Source organism: Anas platyrhynchos, chromosome 1 (genome assembly GCF_047663525.1).
Source record: "Anas platyrhynchos isolate ZD024472 breed Pekin duck chromosome 1, IASCAAS_PekinDuck_T2T, whole genome shotgun sequence".
NCBI lineage: Eukaryota > Metazoa > Chordata > Aves > Anseriformes > Anatidae > Anas > Anas platyrhynchos.
The window spans coordinates 97033010-97055955 of NC_092587.1; the positions used below are offsets into that span (position 1 = coordinate 97033010).

Genomic DNA, 22946 nt, shown 5'->3' on the forward strand with positions numbered 1-22946 from the left:
TGCCAGGTTGTCAAATGTAAACCTTCCAGTCCTGTTCCCAGCGCTGCTTGCCCTGCAAAATAAGCATCGGTCCTTTTACAGTAAGTTTAAAATATTTGCCTACGTTTGTGTGACGAATTGGGGAACTTAATTGTTTTCTGAATCGACCCTGTTCCTACCCCGTTGTAAGTCAATATTTTCGTTGCCAGAGCGGAAGGGACAGATTTTCTAAGTAAGATGGTTTTGGCCTCGTTTCTTCCAAGCGGCTGCTTGTGATGATAACACAAATGCTGCTCATCTACGAGTTCCAGGCAAGCAACTCTGCACTGGATGTTGTACCTAGTATGAAGCAAAGTCTTTTTCCACAGGTTATTGCAGTGGGCTTCATCTTTAACACCTCGGCTAGCCCCCTTGAACTTGGAAAAATAGGTATCTCAAGAACGAAGTTTATCTGACCTACTGGAGACATGCGTTTTAGAAGAATGGGAACCTGCAAGTACATGTTTCTTACCATGAGCTGTAAAGGAAAGGCCAGCTTATCTCAGATGTGAGAATTAGGTGTGGCAAGAGTGGAAAGTATTGGCCAGGCAGGTAAGAGAAATGAGGCAATAGCAGCTCCCTCTAGTGATAGGACAGGAAAGGAGGGAGGAAACCACAGCAGGTAGCTGTAGTCATTAATTCAACCAAGACATGGATGATGTTTCGAGGTTTTTGTAACATTCACTCTCACAGAGATTTTTTGTGAAAACAGTTCCAGGATGGATTTTAGTCTTTTTTTTTTTTTTTTTTTTTTCCCTCGTTGAGTGTACAACACCTGTCTTTGCATAAGAATAGCCATTGGGTTATGGAAAGGATGCAATCCACTCTTTACATATGTTTTATGTTATCCAATCCACTCTTTATATCTACATATGTTTTATATCCCTGCTCAGGCTTCTAGTCTTCAGCCATGCTGCTTTCCTGCCATATGAATCCTGCAGTCTCATACCAAGGCTCCTGGCATGTTATCTGCAAAGCATCTCTCTGAAGCCATCTCTCCTAATAGCTGCACTAATAGTGAGTGACCAGTCTTTGAAGTATTGACTTGGAGCAAAACCATTGCCATAAGGTGAGTCTTTCAGCAATGAAAGGATAATGTATGTGTCTTTCTACTTCTGGTGTTTGTCCTTCTCACCGCTCCCCTCAGCCACCACAGCCCAGAAATGTCTGTCTCTGATGTTTCAGGGAGAGCCCCTTCAGAAGCTGAGCTCTTAGTTCTCAGCCTGGAAGTTTGTTTTCTTTAGAAGAAAGAAAGTTTAAGGCTCTTTTGAAGTTGGAGGCTTTGCCGGTAGCCTTTCAGGTGCATGCTGAGGTGTCCTTGCCTGGTGCCATTATCTGTTCTTCCTGTCTTCAGCTCCCTGCATTCATCCAGGAATGTCTTTTGTTAGTCGCTATTCATCTCCTTCCTTGACCTGATTGTACGCACTATTAACAAGATGGCTCTCAGGACCTGTGGGCACGCCATCGCTGTATTTAAACCCTCCCTTATCTTCTGTGGATGGCAGCACCACATCCTCCAAGTGTCGCCACTTCCCACCTGACTGAGCCCATGTTGAGAGATGTTCTCTGAGTCTGGGGGAGTAACTGGGGAGGCACTGCAGGGTCTCTTGGGTGGAAGGTGTCAGTTAAAAGTGAGGTGATAGCTGCTGTGTTGCAGTACTGGGAGTATTCTTTATTAAGCCCTGGACAGCAACGGCAGCATTGAAGGAGGAGTTGCTTTCAGGGTGAGACTCGCAATCCACCCACAAAGAGGTGGCGTCTAGTACACACACTTATAACCCTTCCTAATGCCTCTATTTAACCAAAGCAGTATGCCTTGGAGGTTTTCCTTGGAGCTGGATGTAGCTCCTCCCTTCTGCTTGAAGGAAAAAATGTTTGGCTAAGCATAAACATAATCCAGTCTTTCTGTGACATCCTCCTTTAGCGCGAATGGAGGACACCAGCAGCAGCAGCACCGATGTTGCCACATTGTGTTCTCTTAGGGTGTTTGTGCAGCAATGTGAGCAAGATAGGGTGGACAGCATGTTGCTGTCCAGAATGCTTTACACAAACTGATGCCTAGGAAGGTGAGAAGGTGACATATAGGAGCAGAGCATCTATTATTTTGCTGGGAGCTTCTGTCTGGTAGCTAAAACATCTAGACTACTAGCATGCTTATGCTACATTTTAAGTCTGGCAACCCATCAGGCCCCAAAATGAACTCCTTTGGACACTTGTCTACGTACTCGGAGAGAAGCTTCATATTCACGGATGGAGGTTGCTTTAAGTGTTTCAGGAGGAACAGAAGTCAGCAGTTCTGTGCTTTCAAAAAGAGCAGCTCTGGCTCTGCTATTGGACCTTGTGAACTTGCTGCTTTTCCCATGATCTTAGAGGAGTAAGTGAGAGGGTAGCGGGGTTCTACCAATACAGCAGAGACTTGATGCTAGGTGAGCTGTACATGTTCTGCCATTGCTACCTTGCTTCCTCACTTCAGGTAGGATTTCCCCAAGTGGCCCTTGTGCTCCTCTGTGGGACCCGCAGCCTCTCTCCATTCGAGCCAGAGCTGCCTGCCTGGCCATGCTCAGTGTCGCAGGGTCAGGGCAGGGGAAAATCCATCCACTCTTAGATTCGCAGGCTGCTGTCGGTGGGAGGCATGTGCTTCTTTAGGAGCTGTGGAGCCCCTGTGCCCCACTCTCAGACTGGGGAACGCACCTTTTGTGCACCTTCCAGCCAGGCCTGCTAGCAGGGCAGCTCCCAGCTGCAGCCACTGCTGCAGCAAGTTTTGGCAACTGGAATTTATCATTTTTCCCAGCTTATATGTATTTAACAATTGGCTGCAGCAATGGCTGTTTAATTCCCTTGCTAACATTTCCAGGGCAGCCATTTAATTTTTTTTAAACCCTCTTGCTTCTGCAAATCCTGTAATCAAATCCAAGCTCTCTCAATCTAATTAGTTTTGAAGCACAGCATCTCCATAACTTAGAGACCTAAATAAGCAGCTTAATATTAAAACCTAGCTTCTCTCCCCACTCGTTATACCGCTCTGTATTCCCCAGGAGAAGTTCCCACTTAACAACAGCCTGCTGCGACTGCTCTCCCTGCTCCCCTCTTAACCCCCCTCTTCTCTTCCCTGTCCTCTGCCCTCCCCGTGTCCACTGGGAACAAAAAGAACCAGGCGCGAGCCTATGCTGCTCTGCTTCAAACAGTCTTTCATGCTGCTGCTTGCATAGAAAATGCTGATGCTGCTTCGAGTGCCATCACGGAGAGGTTTGGAGTAGCGCTGAGCCAGAGAGAGGGCTGCTCCTGTCAACTGTACGATGACAGGACTGTGTCCTGAAAGTGATGCAGAAAGGGGATGCTGGGCTTTGCAGAGAGCAGGCTGTGCACAGCCAAATCTCAGAGCCAAATCGCACGCCCAGAGGAGCACAGCCTCTCCGTGCAGGAAGGGGCAGCTACCGAGTGGTGCCTCTTTGCCACAGCTCCTTCCCTTAGTGCTTCAGGGAGCTGCTGGGGGAGAGCTGAATTAGCATCCTCGCTGCAGCATCCCTCAGCTGCCTGGTCCCCAGCAGCACATCGTCCCCTTGAGGTTGCCCAGATGCCAGGGCACCTGGAGAGCTGCAGAGGTGCTACTGTGGAGGCAGAAAACTGCAGTGCTTTGGTGCCAAGGAGGAAAGGCTGCCTATGGGAATCCCCCCTATGGGGACGAAGGGCTGGGTGAGGTGCTGCAGCAGCCCCTTGTCACCTCCTGCTTTGGTCAGGTATTTTTGATGAGTGTCACTTAGAGGGACAGCTGGCTCTGTCTTAGCAGATGGTGTGGCCCCACAGAGCAAACCAGCTGGTGCTGAGGCCCTGGCGACCACCTTTCTGTGCCTCAGGGGTTTTCCTTCAGATGAGTGTGTCAGTGGCTGGAGCTGCATTTCTGCAGGTTTTTGGTGTCTCTGTGGTGCCCTGGCCAATTTTGTTCTTGCTTAACTTTTTACAGTAGAAATGGCATGAGTGAGAGCAACCCTTAGCTCACCAAAAAACAACTTGCGGGTGCTCTCCTCCTGGGCCAACCCTTGAGAAAAGCCAGAGCCCTAGAAAGCTGCAGTTGCAGAGGATTGATGTTAGTCTGCTTTTCAGCCTGTTCTGCTCTTAGATTTCAATAGGTTGTTGTGTCGTGTCGTTCATTCACCACCCCAAAAAAGGAGGCTTGTTTCAGTTCCTGTACCAAAGAAAATGTCTCTTTTTAGGTGCAAAACCATCCAAGCAGCCTTTTGGTGCTAAAACTGCTGTGGGTTTTGCTCATGAAAACCCTGCCTTTGCTGTACATTGGAGCCACATCCAGCTGGGGTGCGAGATGTGGGTGGCAGCAGCAGTCCTGCTGTCCCTCTGGACATCAGCCACTCCCGATGTCCCACTGCCACCAGGAGTGGCTGTGACTTCTGCACTTTTGCTGGACTTCCCTTGCTTTTGTGGCTGTCTGGGAGCTGGTGGTGTGGTTCGGTGGTGTGGCAGGGTGGAGATCTTTATCCGCCACTGTCACGCTCATCTCTGCAAGCTGTCTGCATAGCTCCCAACAAAGCGAGCCTGGCTGCAGCAAGAACCGGTGGATTTGGGCGTTTGTGCTCTGTCAGGAGGGCTCTGCCCACGGGAGGGATGGCGGATGAGCTGGCGGCCTTGGGGAAGCCAGCTGGCTCCTGCTCCCGAACTGGGGGATGCAACCAGCTGCCTTTGATGTCTGAGCCGGACTGAGAAAAACTGATGGCAGACTTCAAAGTCTGTTGTGCCAGCTCCTCTGATTATCTGAAGGCTTGTAGCGCATCCCCCAGGACTGCCGGATTATCCTGGCTAATGCCGCGCTGTGCCCCGCATCCCCCAGCTGTGCCTGGCTCCGGCCCCTCGCTTTCAAGGCTGTCCCCTCCTTGGTCACCCTGGGGATGTGGCAATGGCATTTCTGGGCTGGGGAAGCAGGGCACAGCCCCTGAGAGCTGCAAAGCAAAGGCAAGAGGTGTCAGCTCCTTCTCTATCAATGGCTTCCCCCGTAGCATCTCTGCCCTGCTGCAGGAGCGATCCTGCCATTCCCCCAGGACCCCAACAGCATGTGAGGGGGGTATCTGGTCAGCAGCAAGCTGTCTGTGAGGCTTCACAGTCCCCAAGGACACTGCTGACAGGCTCTTTCAGGTCGAATCTGACTTCATCCTGACTGTTCTGGGCTCTGTACAACTTTCCATGCTGCATTTTTGGTGTTTTTCCAGAAGGCTTTGTCCCAAAGTGGTAGAGCAGCATCCCAAAAGGGCGGGTGCGCTGAGAGGTGGCCCTGCCACTCAAGGCGAGGACCTTCTGTGCTCCCCAGTAAGTGGTATTTCCCCATCAGTTTCCCTCCTGTGTCCTCTCTGAGAAAATAGGGCTATGGGATCTCTCTTCCCATGCCTGACTGACGAGGTTTCTGCTGTCAGTGCATCCCTGTAAAGGATTCTCTGCTGCTCCTCCATCACCATGGTAAACGGCCCTGCTGGGTGCTTGGTTGTGCAGGAGGGAGCGAGGAAGTTTTATACTGTGCAGTCCTGGGCAGAGGGAGCTGTCGTTTTCCTCCGCAGAGCATCATCACTGCCGGTGATGGGGCCGGGCAAGGCAATCCTATTCTCCCCGGTTTCTCCACTGTGAATGCAAGCAGCGGTTCATGCGTCATTTAGCGTTTTGCAGGCTTGGCATCAAACTGTCCCCGTGTGTGTGTTTATCTGCCTGCTGACGGCAGGCAGCTCACTGAGGTTGAACTCCAACCCTTTCCCTTTTCTCTGCCACTGTGGCAGAGGTGCTTTTCCCTCCACTGAAGGGATCCCTCCATCAGGATCATCCCCGGGGCACCTCTGGGTTGCTCTTGGAGAGCAAACCTCACCCCAGCCCCTGAGGCAGGAGGCAGCGATGGTTTCAGCCCTGTGTTGCACCCCAAAAGAGCTGCTGCTCCTCCACTCCCTTCCATTGGTAGTGAGTGGCAGGGGACAGGTGAGATCCTGATCCAGAACCTCTCTGTCTCCCCGGGCTGGATGTGGCTTTCTGGGGAGCTGTGCGGTGCTAACGGAGCTGCGTGCGCAGGCTAACGGGCAGTCAGAGCTGATAAAGGCACCAGCCTTGCAACGAGGAGTCTGTGCATCTGTCTTCTGGCCCTGCAGGCTGTCATGTGAATCCATTTATTAAATGGGGCAAGGGGGGGACCTTGTGTTTGTTTTGGTTCATTACATGAATCTTGTTCCCTCCGGGAGTCCAGCGGGATCAAGCAAAAGGGTTTGTTTTATGGCTACTTCTTGCTTGCGAATCCCTGAGCCAATTTAGCCGTTCAGCCGATGCCCCAGCAGGCTGGCGGGAGCAGCGCAGCTCGGGAGTCAGCGCTTCACGCCGCCCTCCTCCCTGCCAAAACCAAACCAACCCTTTCAGAGTGTGCCTCCTCTGCAAGTCAGCGATGCACATGTGGTGGGATGCAGCCACAGCGCCTGCCTCCAGTGCTGAGGCCAGCATCCTCCTGGCATTGCTGCTGTCAGCAGAGTGCTGCTGGTCTGGGGGTCCCCGTGTCCTGTGGGGGCCATCCTGGCCCCCAACTCAAGGAAGAGGGCAAGCATTTTGCCTCGCTGCATGCTGCACGCTGTGTGTGAGCTGCTGCAGAACAGAGAAGTCACAGCTGGTGGCCTGGGCAGCACCCTGCCCCATATGGCATGGGGCCGGCTGTCACCTTGGAGAGGTGCACCACATTGATGTCACGCTCTGCTCCCTGACTTCTCCCCGCCTTTTTTCTAAGCAGAGGAAACCGCCGCCGGAGGCTGGCAGCTTCCTCCCAGCTGCTTTCAAAATTGTGGGGTGGCTGTCAGTCACCATTACCCATGAGGGGTTTCCACCGCCTCTGTACGAGAGGACTCCAGCAGAGCTCGTTCCCATGGGGCTGGCGTGGCGCAGGGTGGCTGCTCTCCTCCTCGTCCTCTTTCTCCTCCTGGGTGAGTGCCCTGCAAGGGCTTTCAGCGGCAGGCGAGTGGGAAGTAAGGCTGGTGGGAACCCCGCAGAAGCTAGATGTATGGGCTGCCTCCCCAGGGCTGCTTTGCCTCCCTAAATGGGGGGACAGGATGCTCCAGGTGGGTGGCTCTGCAAAGCGACTTGCTCAGGCTGTAGGATAAGGATGGCCCCCTTGATGCTCCGGCTCTGTGGCTGTGGCAAGGGTCCAGTGGAGCGTGCTCCTTTCGGTGCTGTGGGCTCATGCCAGATGCTGGCAAGATTTCAGTGAGAAGATGTGCAAGCCCATGTTGCATGGCTGTTGGGGGTGCAGGGGGTGGGAAGGGTGTGTTACTTTGCCCCCCCACCTCTTGGGATGGAGTTTCTGAAGCATTTTTAGGCTGTGCCACCACCAGCTTTCTTCCTTGGTCTGGTCTCCTCACTGGTTTCAGTCTTGGTGCTCGTGTCCCTTGTGCGTTTTGCTCAGCACCAGTCCGGAGTGAGCATCACACCTGGGAACTGCATGGGATGGGAAGGTGTGCAGGTGGCTGTTGACTCCCCTGAAGCAAGTCCACAAGTCTGTTGATAAAGGGCTTGTTCTTACAAATTCAAGGGGCACCAGAATTCCTGGGGCTTTGTGCTTCACAGAATAAGACTGCGCTATAACTCACTTCAGTACTACACTACAATCCCCTGCACGCCCACATCCATCGCCCTAATGGGTGCCTCTGGTAGCATCCATGCAAACTCCTGCATGATGATTCTCTGCCAACAGGTGTGGGTGCTGGCCAGCGGGTGGTGACTGTCCAAAAGGGACCCCTTTACCGAGTGAGGGGGTCCCACGTCACGCTGTGGTGCAAGGTGAGTGGCTACCACGGCCCGGCCGAGCAGAACTTCCAGTGGTCCATCTACCTGCCCTCGGCCCCCGAGCGCGAGGTGCAGATCGTCAGCACGGCCGACCCCTCCTTCCCCTACGCCATGTACACGCAGCGGGTGCACAGCCGGGAGATCTACGTGGAGCGGGTGCAGGGGGACGCCGTCCTGCTGCACATCAAGGAGCTGCAGGACCGGGACGCCGGCGAGTACGAGTGCCACACGCCCAACACCGACGAGAGGTACTTCGGGAGCTACAGCGCCAAGACGAACCTCTCAGGTGGGTCCCCAAGGGCAGCCTCGCTCCATGCCAGGTGGTGCTGATTTGGGCTTTTCCACTTCCATTTTCCATTCTCCTACTGATACTGTCAAGATGCTGGTAGAGCTCCCAGGGAGGATGTGCTGTTCTGTGTGCAGAGTGACACCAGGGCACATGTGGGTCTGTAGGGATGCAGGTGGGCCTGTAGGGATGCAGGTGGGTTTCCCGCTGCAGATGGTGAGATGTGCTTATCTTCAGGTTTATGTCACATTCCTGCTGTGGGAATGCTATCCTAACCCTGAGTGGCCAAGGCTGGGATGCCCAGAGGGTACCTCAGCAGGTTGCTCTGGCCATGGCCCCCCAGCCAGGGCAAGGGATGGGAGAAGGTCCCATAGCTGTCAGACCCTTCAGGGCTTGGCTGTGGTTATTGTAGTGACCAACAGGATGCCCATAGAGGCCAAGAAATGCTTTTCCACCTGACCAGCTTCTCTCTGTGCTTCTCCCCTTGTGCCCAGTGATCCCGGACACCCTCTCGGTTTCCATGGGGTCCCAGGTCCTCACCCAGGCAGAGGGGGACGCGGTGGAGCTCACCTGTGAGGTGTCCAAGACCACGGCTCAGCACACGCACCTCTCTGTCGGCTGGTACCGCCTTCAGGGAGCAGGGGAGCACCAAGCCGAGGAGATCCTCACCCTCTCCAAGGACTTCGTCTTGAGGCCGGGGCCATCTTACACACAGAGGTTTCTGTCGGGGAACGTGCGGCTGGACAAGGTTGGGGACACCACCTACAAGCTCTCCATCGCAGCAGTGGAGCCCTCTGACCGGGGGCAGCTGTACTGCGAGGCAGCCGAGTGGATCGAGGACCCTGATGAGACGTGGAAGGACATCTCCCGTGGGCAGACAGAGAAGACGGTGCTGGCGGTCACGAGCCAGGGTAAGGCCCTTGGCTCCTGCTTCTTGGTGCACCACAGGCCCTATAGCAGTGGCCTTGGCAGTGCTGTGTCACAAAGTTTCTCTGCCCACACGCCTGCCTCTGCCACCGCATACATGGTGTGAAGGGGCTGTGGGTCAGGCTTTGAGCCCCACTGCTAGGTGGGGACCAGAGGATGTCTCATTCCCCTGGTGGGTTGTGGCATGGCTCAAAGAACATGGCTGCAGGTGCCAGTGCCATGCCACCATGTTAGAAGTAGGGAAACCTTGTGGAAGGGCAGTATCTGTGCTGTGGTGGCTGCTGAGGGTAGAGAGGAGGTGCCGCAAGGCTGCCGTGGTGCTCACGTCAGAGCAGGCGGTGCTGCTGAGGAGAGGTGGCCATGGCACGGCCCCTCAGCAGGAGCAGCCCAGCAGTGTGGCACTGCGGCCTCTACCGCAGCCAAGCAGGCCGACGGTTTCTATAAACGCTCCAGCAAATATTTGGGAATGCCGAACATATCTGCAGCAACTGGGATTCCTGCTCGCGTGCTGTTTATGAAGTGGTGTTTAAATTCGGAGGGCAATGTGCTTTCCATAAAGTGCTTCAGCCCCGCCAGCAGCAGCCGCTGAGGTGCTCTGTTTTGCCTCCAAACCTCAGCACGAAGCCGTGCCCTTCGTGTGGGACGGGGGGGGGGGCACCGCTGAGCTGCAGAGCCCCTCTGTGCCTCTTTCTGGTTTAAGGGGGCTGCAGACCATCTCTCTGTGGTGAACGTTTTCCATTCCCATCACTCTTCTAACAAAAAAGGAAACATTTTGATAGTGAGCCCCCTCTTGTTTCTCTCTGGGCAGCCACTGCTGTAATCTCTTGACTTTGTGTTTGCCCACAGACCGTGACCTCCACGTGGGCATCACCGCCTCCAAGAGCACCCTGTCTGAAGGGGACATCTTGCAGCTCAACTGCACGCTGGGAGCCCAGAGGAGTGGCAGCAGGTACTTCCAAGTGGCTTGGTTCCTCGACGGCGTGGAAGTGGCCAGGCTTGGTCCCTGCGGGTTGTTGGCTTGGAAGAAGGAATACGAGGAGAGAGCCGGGCTGGGGCAGCTCCGAGCGTTCAAACAAAGCAGCTCAGTTTACGTCCTCACCGTCTACGGTGTGGGGCCAAAGGACAGCGGTGCCTACCACTGCTCTGCTTCAGAGGTGAAGGCTCCTGGAGATGTTCAGAGCATCCTGACCAACCTGTCATCGGCCGTCACAGTCGATGTGAAGCCCATAGGTCAGTCAGTCCTCGTGGCTCTTCTGGGTAAAACCTGCAGTGATCCCTGGGCTGGGGAATGCAGTGAGTCTGGCCTCACCTTGGCAGGGACAACGCAGCTGCTGCTTACAGCAAGAGTGTGAATGTGCCAGTTTTCAGTAGGTGATAATGGGAAGAGCATTTGCCCTGGCAAATGTCAGTGTGACAGATGCAGCAGCTGCCAACAAAAGGTGTATGTCTTTAGCCTTGTCTCTTTGAGATCAGATGTGGGGTGAATAGGTGGAGTTGTTGGGTCCTTGGAGGTTGGATCCTTGGCACAAAAAGCTGTGGGTAGCCCCTGTTGCTTCTCCTGGGGACCAGGGGGTGACCTAGCGGAGCAGCTAATGACGGGGAAGGGGCAGCAGGGTTTGCTGTCATTTCCAACAGGGTGCCGATTTGAGGGAGGACTTGTGAGAAAGTGCTCCAAGAAGGACACGTAGGGGATTCTTGGTCTCCATGTCATGCTAGACAAGGACTGTTCTGGCATAGCAGGACCTGCCTTTGAGGCTCCTTTTCTTAGATGTTCCTTTACGATGTGCCCCTGGTGCTGGCACCTGGCTGCTTCTCCTGGGTACTAAGGGCTGCCCAAGCTTCACAGAAAATTGGGAGTGGTGGACCAGGGAACAGGACAGGACCTGTGGCTGGGGCTAGAAGAACAAAATGCAGCTCAGGAGAGGGGAAATGGGAAGGAAGTTTCATCATGATGACAAGGTTTGCAGAGTGAAAATGGGGCTAGGGGCTGGCATGGGGCAGGGGTGGTGGGTGGTAGCAGCGAGGACTTCTGCCCTAACACTGATGGCTCCCATCCTCTTGAGCAGGTCTTGGTCTGCAAGCCACGCTGATAAGCCGGACGGCCACCGTCAGATACACCCAGAGCTTTGAGCTCATTTGCAAAGTGAGCGCCAGCAGCCTCATCGAGGAGGTGCTGCTCTCCGTGGGGTGGTTCTTCCAGCCCAACCCGCCTGATGGCAGCTACCAGGAGCTGGTGCGGGTCCTTCCCAATGGCACTGTGTCCTGGGGGCCGGCGCAGGTCAACTTCCAGGGCAAAGCCCAGCTGGAGAAGGTGGACGCCTCCTCCCGGCTGCGCATCCATGGCGCGGTGTCCGGCCACGCGGGGACGTACCAGTGCCAGGTGGGGCTCTGGAGGACCCCACGGGGGCAGCCCACTGCCTCTGCCACCTCCAACGCCGTGGGGATACAGGTCATCCCTCCAGGTGAGTGGTGCTGCGGGTGCTCCTTCTGCAGCTCCTTCGAACCCATCGGTAGTAACCAGAGCAGCTGGGACCGCTGATGGCTGGGCTGTCCTCAGCTGAGTCACTTCTCAGGGTGCACAAGGCAGTGCGGCCCCTCCTGTTTCCTCCTTTGGATTTTAGGGATCTTTGGAGGCTGTAGGGACAGTAAACTGCTGGTGTGGATGTGCAGTAGTAGTGTAAGAGGCATGAAGATGAGCAAGTATAATCGTAGATCATCCACACAGAGTGGACAGCAAGACAAGATGACATTTGGCTCCAAACATATTGCAGCCATTACTGGATACTGTGATGCTGGGAGGGGGAGACCCACGTTGCAGGAGGTGGCTGCTGCACTGCCTCTCGATGAAAGGCAGCACGAGCCATGAAGGATATTTAGGAGGTGCAGAGTAATTCTGGAGAGGGAGCCTGCTCGAGCAGCAATGGGATGAGGCTAGGCTGTGGAAAGTAGAGCTGCAAATCATGAAAATTGCCAGCCTGTTCCTTTGTGCATAAAATCTCTTGCTTGGAGCCCGCAGAGATACTCGAGTTCATGACTTCTGCTTCAGTATTTTATTTACCACTGGGTGTTGGTGGGTGCTACAGGGGGTTAAATGCTGCTCGGGTCTGGCCTGGTGGCTCCAGGTGGGACAGAGCTGCGTGAAAGGTCACTGCAGGAGGGGGGAACGAGGACGGATTCTCTCCACTTCTGACTTCTTGGACAGTTCAGCATCAGACCCTTGGCAGGGCTCACACTGGGTCCCTGCACGAAGCTCCTGGATGTCAGCAGGCTGAACTGTGTGCTGAGCAGCTGAAGTTAAGAGCCTGCTTTCTTCCAGTGGCCACAGGATCACAGCATGGCTGGGGTTGGCAGGGACCTCTGGAGGTCACCTGGTTCAGCCCCCTGCTCAAGCGGGGACACCAAGAGCAGGTTGCCCAGGCCTGTGTCCTAGTGACGTTTGAAAATCTCTGAGGAGGGAGATTGTGCCCTCCTCTGAAGATGTGCATGTCCTTAGAGCAAGGCTGGGTGCCCTTTTAAGTTCTGAAAAAGGCAAGTGCATTGGAAGACAACAGCCCCCCAACCAGGGTCATTGCCCTCCCCTTTTCTGCTTCTTGCCCTCCTTGGTTCCTCCAGACCAGCGGGAGTGTCAAAGGCCGGCAGATGGGATGTTTTGCCTTGGCTGGCCTCAAGAGAGGCAGTGATGGCATCTGAAGTGATCTGCTTGCTTGTTTTGGATGGGTGCCTGAGGAACAGGGAGAAGGAGGTTTTACAGGAGGTAGTCACCTGTGACCTGCAGGAGCTGGGAGCTTCAGAAGGACCTGTTTGTGTGTGGTCTTTCCATTGCTCAGGGAGTAGGGAAGGGGCTGTGGTGGGAAGGGACTGCTTGGCCTGGAGCTGAACGACCACCAGGTATAATCATGGAGGACACTCAGGAGCATGGTGTGTGGTTTCAGGTTAACCACCACCACAAACGGATGATGGCTGTTGGCAAAACCCACAGAGGCTCCACGGTCTCTCTGAGATGAGGCTGCTGTTGTCCACCAGCTCCGCAGCCGTGGGCTGGGCTTGTCACTTACCTGCGGGCCTGGTGATGGGAGCGGGAGGCTGGCACATTCACTGCAGGGACAGGCTTTGCCTCGGAGCCCCAGCACCACAGCAGCCTCAGTTTCCATGATCCTGCCTCTTTCACACTTTAAAAGTGTGTGGATTTGCTCATTCTCCCTTAAACCTCCTACCCTTAGCCCTCCTGCTCCAGCATCTATGTTGAGCATCCTCAACCTCCCACCTCTCATGGTGGTCCAGGCCATCCTGACAGGCAGCTGCAGCCTCCAGGGATTGTTTTGTTCCTCCGTTTCAGAAAGCAAGCTTCAAGTCGCTACGAAGGAGAGCTCCGTGGAGGTTGCTGGAGGTGCTGACGCGAGCATCGAGTGCAGGATTTTGTTCTCCCAGAACAACTCTCAGCTGGCCGTCACCTGGTACTTCCTACCTCCTCCTCCAGCAGCTGCCACCCCCCTGCAGATCCTGCAGGCCGGCTACAGCGGCCTGCTGGAGTACGGGGCCGAGTTCAGCTCCCCTGCGCAGAGGTCCCGGTTCCTGAGCCAGCGGGTGTCCGGAGAGGCTTTCCAGCTGCGGATCCTCTCAGCCAGCCCCAGGGACCAGGGCAGGTACCACTGCCGTGTGCAGGAGTGGCGCTGGCTGGGGGACAGCTGGCACAGCCTCGGAGAGGGGCAGTCGGGGAGGACCTTGCTGCGGCTCCGGCTGCCCGGTGAGCTGGGGTGCCCCTGGGGGAGGCTGGGGTGTCCGCAGCAGGGCTTCGGAGAAGCAGTGGTTCCTGTGCGGGGCTGTTTTGGGGTTGTTTGTTCTGTTGAGTGGGCCTCTCAGGGGGAAGTAGGGAATTAGGAGGATTTACTGCATTCTCCCGAACCAATCAAGCTGGTATTTTTGCCTCCAGCAGCAGAGGTCTAATGCTTCACAACAAAGCGAGCCATGGCTCCTGCTTTCCCCTCTGACGTGTGGTGTGCTCAGTCAGTGGTGCGGTGCTGGGAACACAGGAGCAGCCTCTTCCTGGTGCTCCTCAGCATCCTGAAGCAAGACACAAAGCTTTCCCTGTCCTAAACAGGGCTCGAGGGCTTAGCTCTGCTCTCGCCCTGGGGTGCAGGGCAGTGGGTTCCTTCCTTTTTTGGCCCCACCTGGCTGATGGGTTTCAGCCCTAAATAAACTGGATCGGAGGATTCCAGCTTCCTGAACAGCTTTTGGTGCAAAGGATGCCTTATCGCTTACTGGGAGGGAAGTGTTACAGCAGAGGGTGGGGGATAAAGGGGAAAAACACCTGAGGGAAAGTAAATCACCAGGTGGCCTGTGGAGGCTCTTCCACCAGGCCATCCAAATCCCCTGTGTGTTTCTCCAGAAGATCTCTGGAGGCGGGGGAGCGTCTCTGTAGCAGCATGCAATGCCCTGAGAGCCCTTTCTGCTTGCCTCCCTCCCCAGAGAGCGAGCTGCACCTGGAGCAAGCCAACCACAGCATCTCGGCGAGGGAGGGCGAGGAGGTGACGCTGGGCTGCCTGCTGCGGGACGCCCACGTGCCCACCGCCCGCCTCTCCGCCACCTGGTTTCGCGGGGAGGAGGGCGGCCGCCCCAGGGCCCTGCTCACCCTGCACCACGACGGCTCCATCGAGTACCCCCAGGAGGGGCTGGCGGGGAGGCTGCAGCTCCGCCGCCCCACCGCCGGCGACTTCAGCCTGACGCTGGGTGGCGTGGAGGTGGGCGACGCCGGGCTGTATCACTGCCAGCTGCAGGAGTGGCAGCAGCGGGGCAAGGGGGAGTGGGCGCTGCAGGCCTGGGCAACCTCAGGGTACACCCAGCTCACCGCCATCCCCAGAGGTAAGTGCCCTGCGGGCAGGGGCTGCTTGCCCTTGGCTTTTTGTGGTGGGAGGACTTGCAAAGGAGCTCATCTGGCTGGATGCTGCGGAGGCTGAGCTGCACTGGGATGCAGGGCAGGAGGAGAGCAATTTGAGGGGTTCGTGTAGGGGGCCTGCTGAGGTTTCGGCCCCGTCCATCTGCCAGGGCTGAGCCCCAGGTTCCTTGTTTTGTAAATGGTAGAGGTGGAGGTCAAGTGAGGTGCAAAGAGCTCCAGCAAAGAGTAAGATGTGGTCCACAGCACAGTACTACTGACTTCCAAGGGAGCTCTCCCGTCTGCTTCCTTGCATTGCTGGATTGTAGGCCCTCTGCAGGATCGGATGCCCAAAACCCTGCTCTTAATCTAACCACTTGGGGCAGAATTCTAACCCCCCTCCCCCCTTTTTTTAGGGGAAAAAGAAATCTTGTAGTAATTTTTCTGGCATCTCCGGTGAGGCCTTTAAAAACCACCACTGTCCTCTTGGGGTGTATGCCTGGTGCAGAAATGAGCTGGATTCTCCAGACAGAAGTTTAAATAAATAAAAAGAAAGGTTTCAGTCAGGCATGGAAAGTGTTTTTAGGGAGGTAACTGGCAAGGAAAAAGTACTCATGTTGGGGAAGAAGGAGGCTCGGATGACCTGCATGGAGGAAAAAATACGAACTGTGAAATCAGACATGTACGCAGCTGAGCTGGGGTGTATCAAGGCCAGTCCTGGTGCCTACAGGTTGTTATTGTTTCTGCAGCAAGCACCAGCACCCACCGAGTTGGAGGGGCTTGAGGTGGGCCCCGTGGTGCCCCCCTTGTGCTTGCTCCTAGCACAGGCACGTACAGAGCCTGCTCACAAGACTGCGCACCTACAGCAGAGCTAATCTGGATTTAACTGCACCGTGAGGGACTGACAGAGCTCCCTCCCTCTGCTGTTAAGTTCCTGCTGTTGTCCGTCACGGCTCCCTATAACACACCGATTTCTCCTTCATCATCCCCTCACCCACCCTGATCTCTTGCTGTACTTGTTACTGGTGAAGAAACAATTGCTAGAATTGCTCAGTAACTGCTGGAAATTTCTCCTCCAATTTTGTTGTAGGTGTTTTTGCCAAGTGGTTTTCATGGCTTCACAAAATATGAGAGATTAGCTGGATACTTTTTCCTTTTTTTCTCTCTCTCTCTCTTTTTTTTGTTGTTTGTTTTGCTTCTCCAGTGATGCAGGCATCTTGAAAATGTCCCTCTGGCTCACAGGTTTCAGAGAGGAGGTTGTCTGAGGGTGGTGCCAAAGGGAAATACAAGTACCCCCATAACCAGGGGCAGCTCCAGCTCTAACTGACCATGCTCAGCGTGATTCTGCAGGGCAAGCACAAAGCATTCATGTACGGGTATTGGGTAAAGAGGAACTGAGGAACAAAACCGAGATGAATGAAGGAGATCTAAGCAAGCTGGCACAGCCCTTCGTGGTAGGCCACATGCATCTGAGGCCAGTCTGTGGAGCTGGAAGCTGTGTGTCAAGAGTGGATTGCAATGGTTGGGATTAATGTGTGGATGTGAGGAGCTCAGGACAAAACCAGACAGGCTAGCATGGGGCTGACCTTCAGAGGACCCAAAGGGTCTACCAGCAGTACAGGTGGCCTTCACCTTGACCAGGGAGTTCTTCTGTTAGAGGTGCTGAGGACAGGGCTGGGTCAGTAGCTGCCTGAAGCTCAGCACGGCTGAAATAGGACAGCAGCGTGGCAGGAGCAAGAAGGGGTAGGTGTCTGGGGAGTGTGGGGTGGGGAGGGACAGGGAACTTCTAGGTCTCATTCCTTTGGTTTCCTCTTGTCCCTCCTTGTTCTGGTGCACCCTCTGGCAGACCTCTGCCTCTCACTGCTGTCAGGCAGGAGCAAGAGGGTGATGGATACATGACTTTTCCTTACTGAGACCAGTCTGGAACAGATTAGCTGGAGAGCCTTGTGTTCCTGGTGGGATGCTTCAGCTGAGAGTGAGACAGGGCCCTTTCTGACCTCGCAAAGCAAGAAATTCAGACAAATTACCTGGATTGTCTCCTGTTCTTCTCAGGTAGCCTTGAAAATATTGTAAAAATTGGTAGATGTTGAAGATTGAGGGAAGAGTGATAAAAAAGTAACTTATAGAAACAGTAGGAGCGGAAATTCAAACTAGCTTAAGGGTCTCACTTTTTTTTTTGTATTTTTCCTCCAGAGTCAACTGTTTTGTCTACGATCTGTTCATCTCCACCATTGCTGAACTTCATCCTATTCTTACCTCTGATTCTGATCCTTCTCCTGGCCCTTGCTGGCTTCTGCTGGTGCTTCATCTCCAGGAAAAGCAAAAAGAGAGAAGAGCTGATGGAACTGAAAGGGACTGGAGGAGTCAAGCAAACTTAGCTGGCCTGAAATGGCAGATGCAACTGGAAGGAGAAGAACTGGACACCTGAGGAGGGAGAACTGAGTACATGAAGAGGGCCTTTTTTGTTTTTGTTTTACCATAGCTTATGCAATGAATACCTGAAATTGTGTTTACTTTCAGTGGAGTGAGGCAGCTCTGAGTTACTAAGCAAATAAGGTTTTTGTAACAGGCATTCCTCTGTTGGGTTTGGAACCCACCCATTTGACAATCAGTTCATTGTTGGTTATTTGAAGTCCTTGCAGTATGCATGTCCGAACAGTCCCAGTGGGGTTGTTATCACCCCTCAGGTATAAGGGAAAGAAACAGTTCCTTTTGTACTGGGATATAAAGGTAACAAGTTGCTGCTCATTTTAAGGTGACTTGACGAAATCTGTGCAGTGTGCAGCTGAAAAACATTGGCAGAGCTGGAAATGGAGTGCTCATGTCCCATTTAAAACATTGCACTTGCCTTTGTCCATCCCTTGCTGGGGAAGCACTCAGACACTGCTGTCCCCTGGGTTTGAGAGATTCTGCACCCAAAGAACATCTTCTCTGAAAGGAAATGGCTTTTCATCACAGGAGTTGAGCAAGGCTGGTCCGGGCTGATGAAAGTCCGCAGCAGGAGTACCACAGCCTGCCACAAAAAAAAGAAATCCTGTTGACTTGGTAAAGGACTCACATGGAGTCTTGGTTCCCAGAAGGAAGGAGAAGACACCAAGTCATCTTTGAGCTGCGTGTACAAAGTCTTTCCAGTTTTCCTTTGCTGGGACTGCTGTAGGCAGTGGGTCTTCAGTGGGCTGTGTGTGGGTCAGAAAGCTGCGCAGCTGGGACTCGGCCTTAGATCCCTCTGGGTTGTACCATACAATATATTGGACGCTAGTGGGATCTGGGTTCAAGTCCCTCACTTTCCTTACAATTGGGAAACCTGCCTGCCCTGCATTCCAAATACTGATCACTTTTTTTTCCTTGAAAAAAGCACTTTTTTTTTTTTCATAAGTTTGAAGGCTATTGCTCTCATTTTCCCTGTTCAGCCACCTCAGCCTTTTCCTGCAGGTCAAGTTCTCTGGACCTCTTACATCTTCTCCCCCAGCTGTCCCGACCCCAGCCATCTTGAAAGCACTCGGAGCTGTGCGTGGGGCTCTCACTGGTGCTCTGCAGAGGTTTCCCCCTGCCCTGTGGGCTACACACTGTTTACATATCCCAGCGGGATGTTTGATTTTCCGTGTGTGTGTGACAGTGTGACACTGTTTGTGCTTGGCTGCTCTCCTGCAGCTTTGCTGTCCAGCAAGTTGCTTCTCCACTGTGTGTGCAGGCTGTTGACTCTTCCTATCTAACCGAAGCACCTTTTACACAGGGTTGTTGAACAGCTTTCTGCGCCCATTTGCTAAGGATCGTGCTGGTTGGCTGAGTCCTGTCTTGATAATGTTTTACCTCATGGGCCGGTTTCATTCTGTTTTGGCAGAGAAGCAGATGCTCCCAGGATGTTTAACTGCTACAAGTTTCAGGAACAGTGATAGCTGGGTGAAGGAGAAAAGGTAGGCATGTTGTCCCACCAGGTACGAGTTATCTGTTAGCCAGCCCTGAGCCAGCCTTACACGCAACTGCGTGCTGTCCAACTCATAGTCAGGGGACGCAGGAAGATGTAGGTATGCTATGGGGTGGGAAAAGAAAGAAGGCACTGTCTCTGACCATCAACTATTAGTAATGACTCTGTGCACATAATTTATCTACCACTATCATACTCTCCCTCGATATTTTTATTCAAATTGTTTCCACAGCTTGCTCGTAAGTAAGTACCTTGGGAACACGCTTCAGAAGTCTTGCTAAAGTCAAGAACCTATGATCCCTGCTTCTTACCCATTAGATAGGGCTGACACAATCTGATCTTGTTTAAACAGCAAGAGAACATTTCGCTTCTTTTACTTGACTTCTAGGTGCTTGCAACTACTTTTTGTCCCTCTGTACCTCTGAGGACCGCAGATAGGAAGATGTGGGTGTTCAGTTTCCCCTCTCTTTCTCAAGAACCTTGCTCTTTTATTGTTGCTCAGTGTCTCACACCTCCTCAGGCGTCACCCTGGTAAATCACACACGTGTGGCTTGACCTGCCACTCTTTACATGTCTTCTTAGGATGAACCTCACCAAGACCAGCCTTCTGCCTGAATCCAACTTATCTGGGTCATGACTCTGTGGCAAGCCCTAGGAGTGACCTTCTGGGCTTGGTGTCCCCTAACCCCTGCTGGCCCTTTGCTCATCCACTTTGCTGCTCCATCGCAGGTCCATGGAAACATCTTTGCTGGCATCTGAAGTTCTTGTAAAAGGCCGCAGACTACAGTAACATGAGATTTTGTGTCTGGCAGACTGGGGGAAGAAGGTGGTTAGAGAGGGGGAGCTTTCCCCAGCCGCAGGACACCTTCTCCTTTTTTTTTATGGCCCTTTTTCTCCTGGTTAGCCAGAGGCCCAAGTAGCAGCTTTCCATTCATGCAGGTTGAGAGGTTTTAATTTAGGTTTGAGAACCATGCCTGGGGCCTTGATGAAAGGGTCTGTGAGAAGAATGTGCGTGTTTTTGCAGGGGTGGTTTTTCCTTTTATTTATTTATTTTTTTCATCTGGTTCTGCTGGGTCACAGCCAAACCTTTTGGCTATATTTTTTTAAGATGTATTTTTTTCCATGAGTGGACTTAGAGTTGTAACTCATCACAGTAAAAGCTGCAAAAAACCAGTCCTATTTTTAAAGAGAACATTTCACTCGGCTGAGGTAGATGTATGAGTGGTGGGTCAGGAGGAGGGTGCTGATTTTGCTGCTGGGGTTCTTGGCCACCTTTAGCCACCCCATCACCACTTTTTTTTCAAGCCTGGCCTCTGATATAAACTAAAACAGCTGATAAAATATATATTTAACTGTAATAACCCTATGGAGAAAAACAGTGTGGTGGTGCAGACTGCAGCACAGCAGTGCTCCTGTTGCACCCCAGATGTACTCTTGCCAAGGGACAGTCCTGTGTGAGGGACAGTATGCAGTGGGAAGGTTCATGGCCCTTCAGGTCCTCTTTTTTTAAAGCACTTTAAAGTATTTTAAAGCAACTTGAACAGGCTACAAGGCAACGCAGGGTTGGGTCCAAGAGGAATGAATCAGCTGCAAGGGGCTAAAGAAACACAAGGGCTGTGTTGTGCTGGAAGTTTTGGGGTGGTTGGGGCTGCTTGCAGCCATGCGGTCAGAAATCAGTACCAGGCTTTCTTCAGTCCTGTTTTCCAAAAGGGCCAGGCAGGGAGGCATGGAAACCTTTGTGCAAGAGGAGGGAAGCACTTTCACTCAAAGTGAAGACCTGCAGCTTGGCAGACCCTTGCTCTTCAGAAGATGGATGGTGTGAGAGGGTCAAGTGGGAATATAACCACTGCTTTGCCTTCCTGGAAGGCTTTTATGGCACTTGGCTTTGGAGAGGAGCAAGGATGGTGCTTAATGGCCACTTGGGCAGCTTGTGCAGTTTGATGGGGTACAGAGGGTTACCTGAATGTCTCTCCCCTGAAGATGGTTGCACTGAGGGCCTTTTGTTGGTAGCCTGTGAGGAGGGAGGCTGGGTAGTAAATTGGTTCCCATGCAGGAATAGTGGCAAATGGTGGCTTGCAGGCGAGGAAGTACTTTGTATCCTCTCAAAATTTGTCTCAGGGTTTTCTGCCCTGCTCCCTGGAAAAAGAGGACACAGCAGCAATGTGCTGCCTTGGTATTGCCAGGGCAAGGCTGTTGAGGAAGGCTTCCAAACTTTCAAGAAATGCTTCCAAGCAAATGATGTGCAGTTCTCCTGGGATGCCCCTCTGAAGCAGTATCTCTTCATTCCTTCCTATTAACTTTGAGTTGGTTTTGAAATCTGACGTTCAATTTTTTTCCTGTGATAAAACATTTAAAAACTGGAAATAAAAGATACTGTTCTGATATGTGCTTTAGTCTCACTTTATGCTGTTTTGCATTCAAGCTGTTGCCTGCAGCCTCTGCTTGTTTCACGTGTCCTTTGGCCTTGGTCTTTGGCATCTAAGGCAGAGCAGAATCACCCCTGGGGCTCTAAACCTTCCTTAACCACTAAGAAAATGCTGCTTTGTGTCTGCCTGCTGCTGGCTTTTGGTCCCTCTCCTCTGATTCTCCGCCTCCTCCCTCTCTTCTTCCAGCAGGTAATATAGGATTACAGCCCTGTTGCACAGGGCAGGAGAAGACATTCTTTGCTCCACAGCAATGCTTTCCAAGGCAGGAGCAGTACAAAGAGCAGGGCTGGAGGAGAGAAGAGTGTGGGAGAGGTAACGCGGCTCGCTTTGCTACTGCAGCATGTAGGAGGGACCGGGTCTCCGTCCTTGAAGCCAGCTAGACATGCCAGCAAGGAAGCTGGTTGAGGTGCTGTGGGGCTGACAACATTAACGGTCCCTTATCTCCTTTTTTTTTTTTTAGAGGATTTTTTTTTTTTGTGTGTGCATGCGCACGCTGTTTACAACATATACAAGGCTGTTTTCCCTAGCAGCTTGTATTTAGAAATGCAAACAGGAAAGCAGTGTCCAGACGCTACTTGCTTCTGCAATCCAAACAGGAAACAGAATACCACAAGCAGCAACTTCGAGCATACGCTCATTAGGGGTTTCTTGCTTTCATTCATTCATTATGCCTTTTTCTGTACGTTTCTAAGGAGAGCTATATGTTTATAAATGATGCTGGCAGTGAGCTGAGTCTTCCTCGACAGCCAGTCCCAGCAGGGCTCTCTGGGGATGTGTGGGTGTGCAGTTTGCTACTGCCATTGTATCCATTCACCTGCACAAGCAGCTTCATTAAAAATAAATAAATAAATAAATAGAAATCCCATCAGAGGGTGTTTTGTATTTTAATTGCTTGTTCCTTGTACAGGTGCCAGGAGCAGGTCCTGTGTCTGGGTTGTTGGTAGGGGCAGTGGGAGGGAGCTGCTCCCCTGGCATCCCTACAACCTGCCCTTGCATGAGATGCTGTCCCCAGACCCTTCTTTGTGGGACATCACAAAGCCAAAGCAATATGGGGATGACTGCAAAGCAGGAGGTTAACTTGTCTCCAGCCTCGTGCCCGCTGCCCCTGCTCATTGTAGGGGTGAGGGGAGCATTTATTTCTGGGACTTCCAACCAAGTGTGAAAATTCACAGGTCGGGGGGTAGAGGCAAGCTGGTGGTTAGTATTATTTTAAGCGTGAGGGAATGAATTGGTGAATGCTGGGAGCAATATGGAAAAGCAGGAGCGGCAGTGACTCTTTGCAGCCCCCTCGCAGGGTGTGAAGGCCGAGGAGAGGCACGCTGCCCAATTTGAAAGAGAAGGGCCATGACCAATCGCTGTGAAATGCGGCAATAATGCCTCACGCGGTGGCCACGGGATAAAAGGCAGGGACAGCTTGAACTGTAAAGACGTTTCATTTCCCTGGTAATGAGGGAGACACACTGTGGCAATGAAGCCGGGGGGAGAGAGCCCATGAGATGCTAATTTCTGCTCCTGCTGCCCCTGCCGCTTTGATCTGAAGCAAATGCCCGTTTTAAATTGCAAACGGATGCAAGTCAGATATCATCCAGCCACTGGCTTACAGGCTTAATGAAGTGGGACGCACGCCTCGGCCTGATAATGTTCGGAGAGGCAGGCAATTCTGGGAGGAATTAGTGAAGGGCTGAAGAGATG

The 22946-nt window shown here is 53.0% G+C and overlaps 1 protein-coding gene across 1 annotated transcript; it reads left to right on the forward strand.

The window, feature by feature from the left end:
* Window positions 1–6494: 6494 nt before the first annotated feature.
* Window positions 6495–22119, forward strand: CD101 (CD101 molecule). The gene is made up of 8 exons (XM_027449363.3): window positions 6495–6962; window positions 7730–8107; window positions 8602–9018; window positions 9881–10264; window positions 11101–11496; window positions 13371–13778; window positions 14501–14893; window positions 17097–22119. Exons 1-8 carry the CDS (start codon window positions 6905–6907, stop codon window positions 17279–17281), a joined length of 2619 nt encoding a protein of 872 aa, XP_027305164.1. The 5' UTR covers window positions 6495–6904; the 3' UTR covers window positions 17282–22119.
* Window positions 22120–22946: the final 827 nt, after the last annotated feature.

Coding starts and splice junctions, on each gene's coding strand:
- CD101 (XM_027449363.3), top strand. CDS start 6,905: ATGGGGCTGGCGTGGCGCAGGGTGGCTGCTCTCCTCCTCGTCCTCTTT. Junction 8,108..8,601: donor CGCCAAGACGAACCTCTCAG/GTGGGTCCCCAA, acceptor CCTTGTGCCCAG/TGATCCCGGACACCCTCTCG. Junction 14,894..17,096: donor GCTCACCGCCATCCCCAGAG/GTAAGTGCCCTG, acceptor TTTTTCCTCCAG/AGTCAACTGTTTTGTCTACG.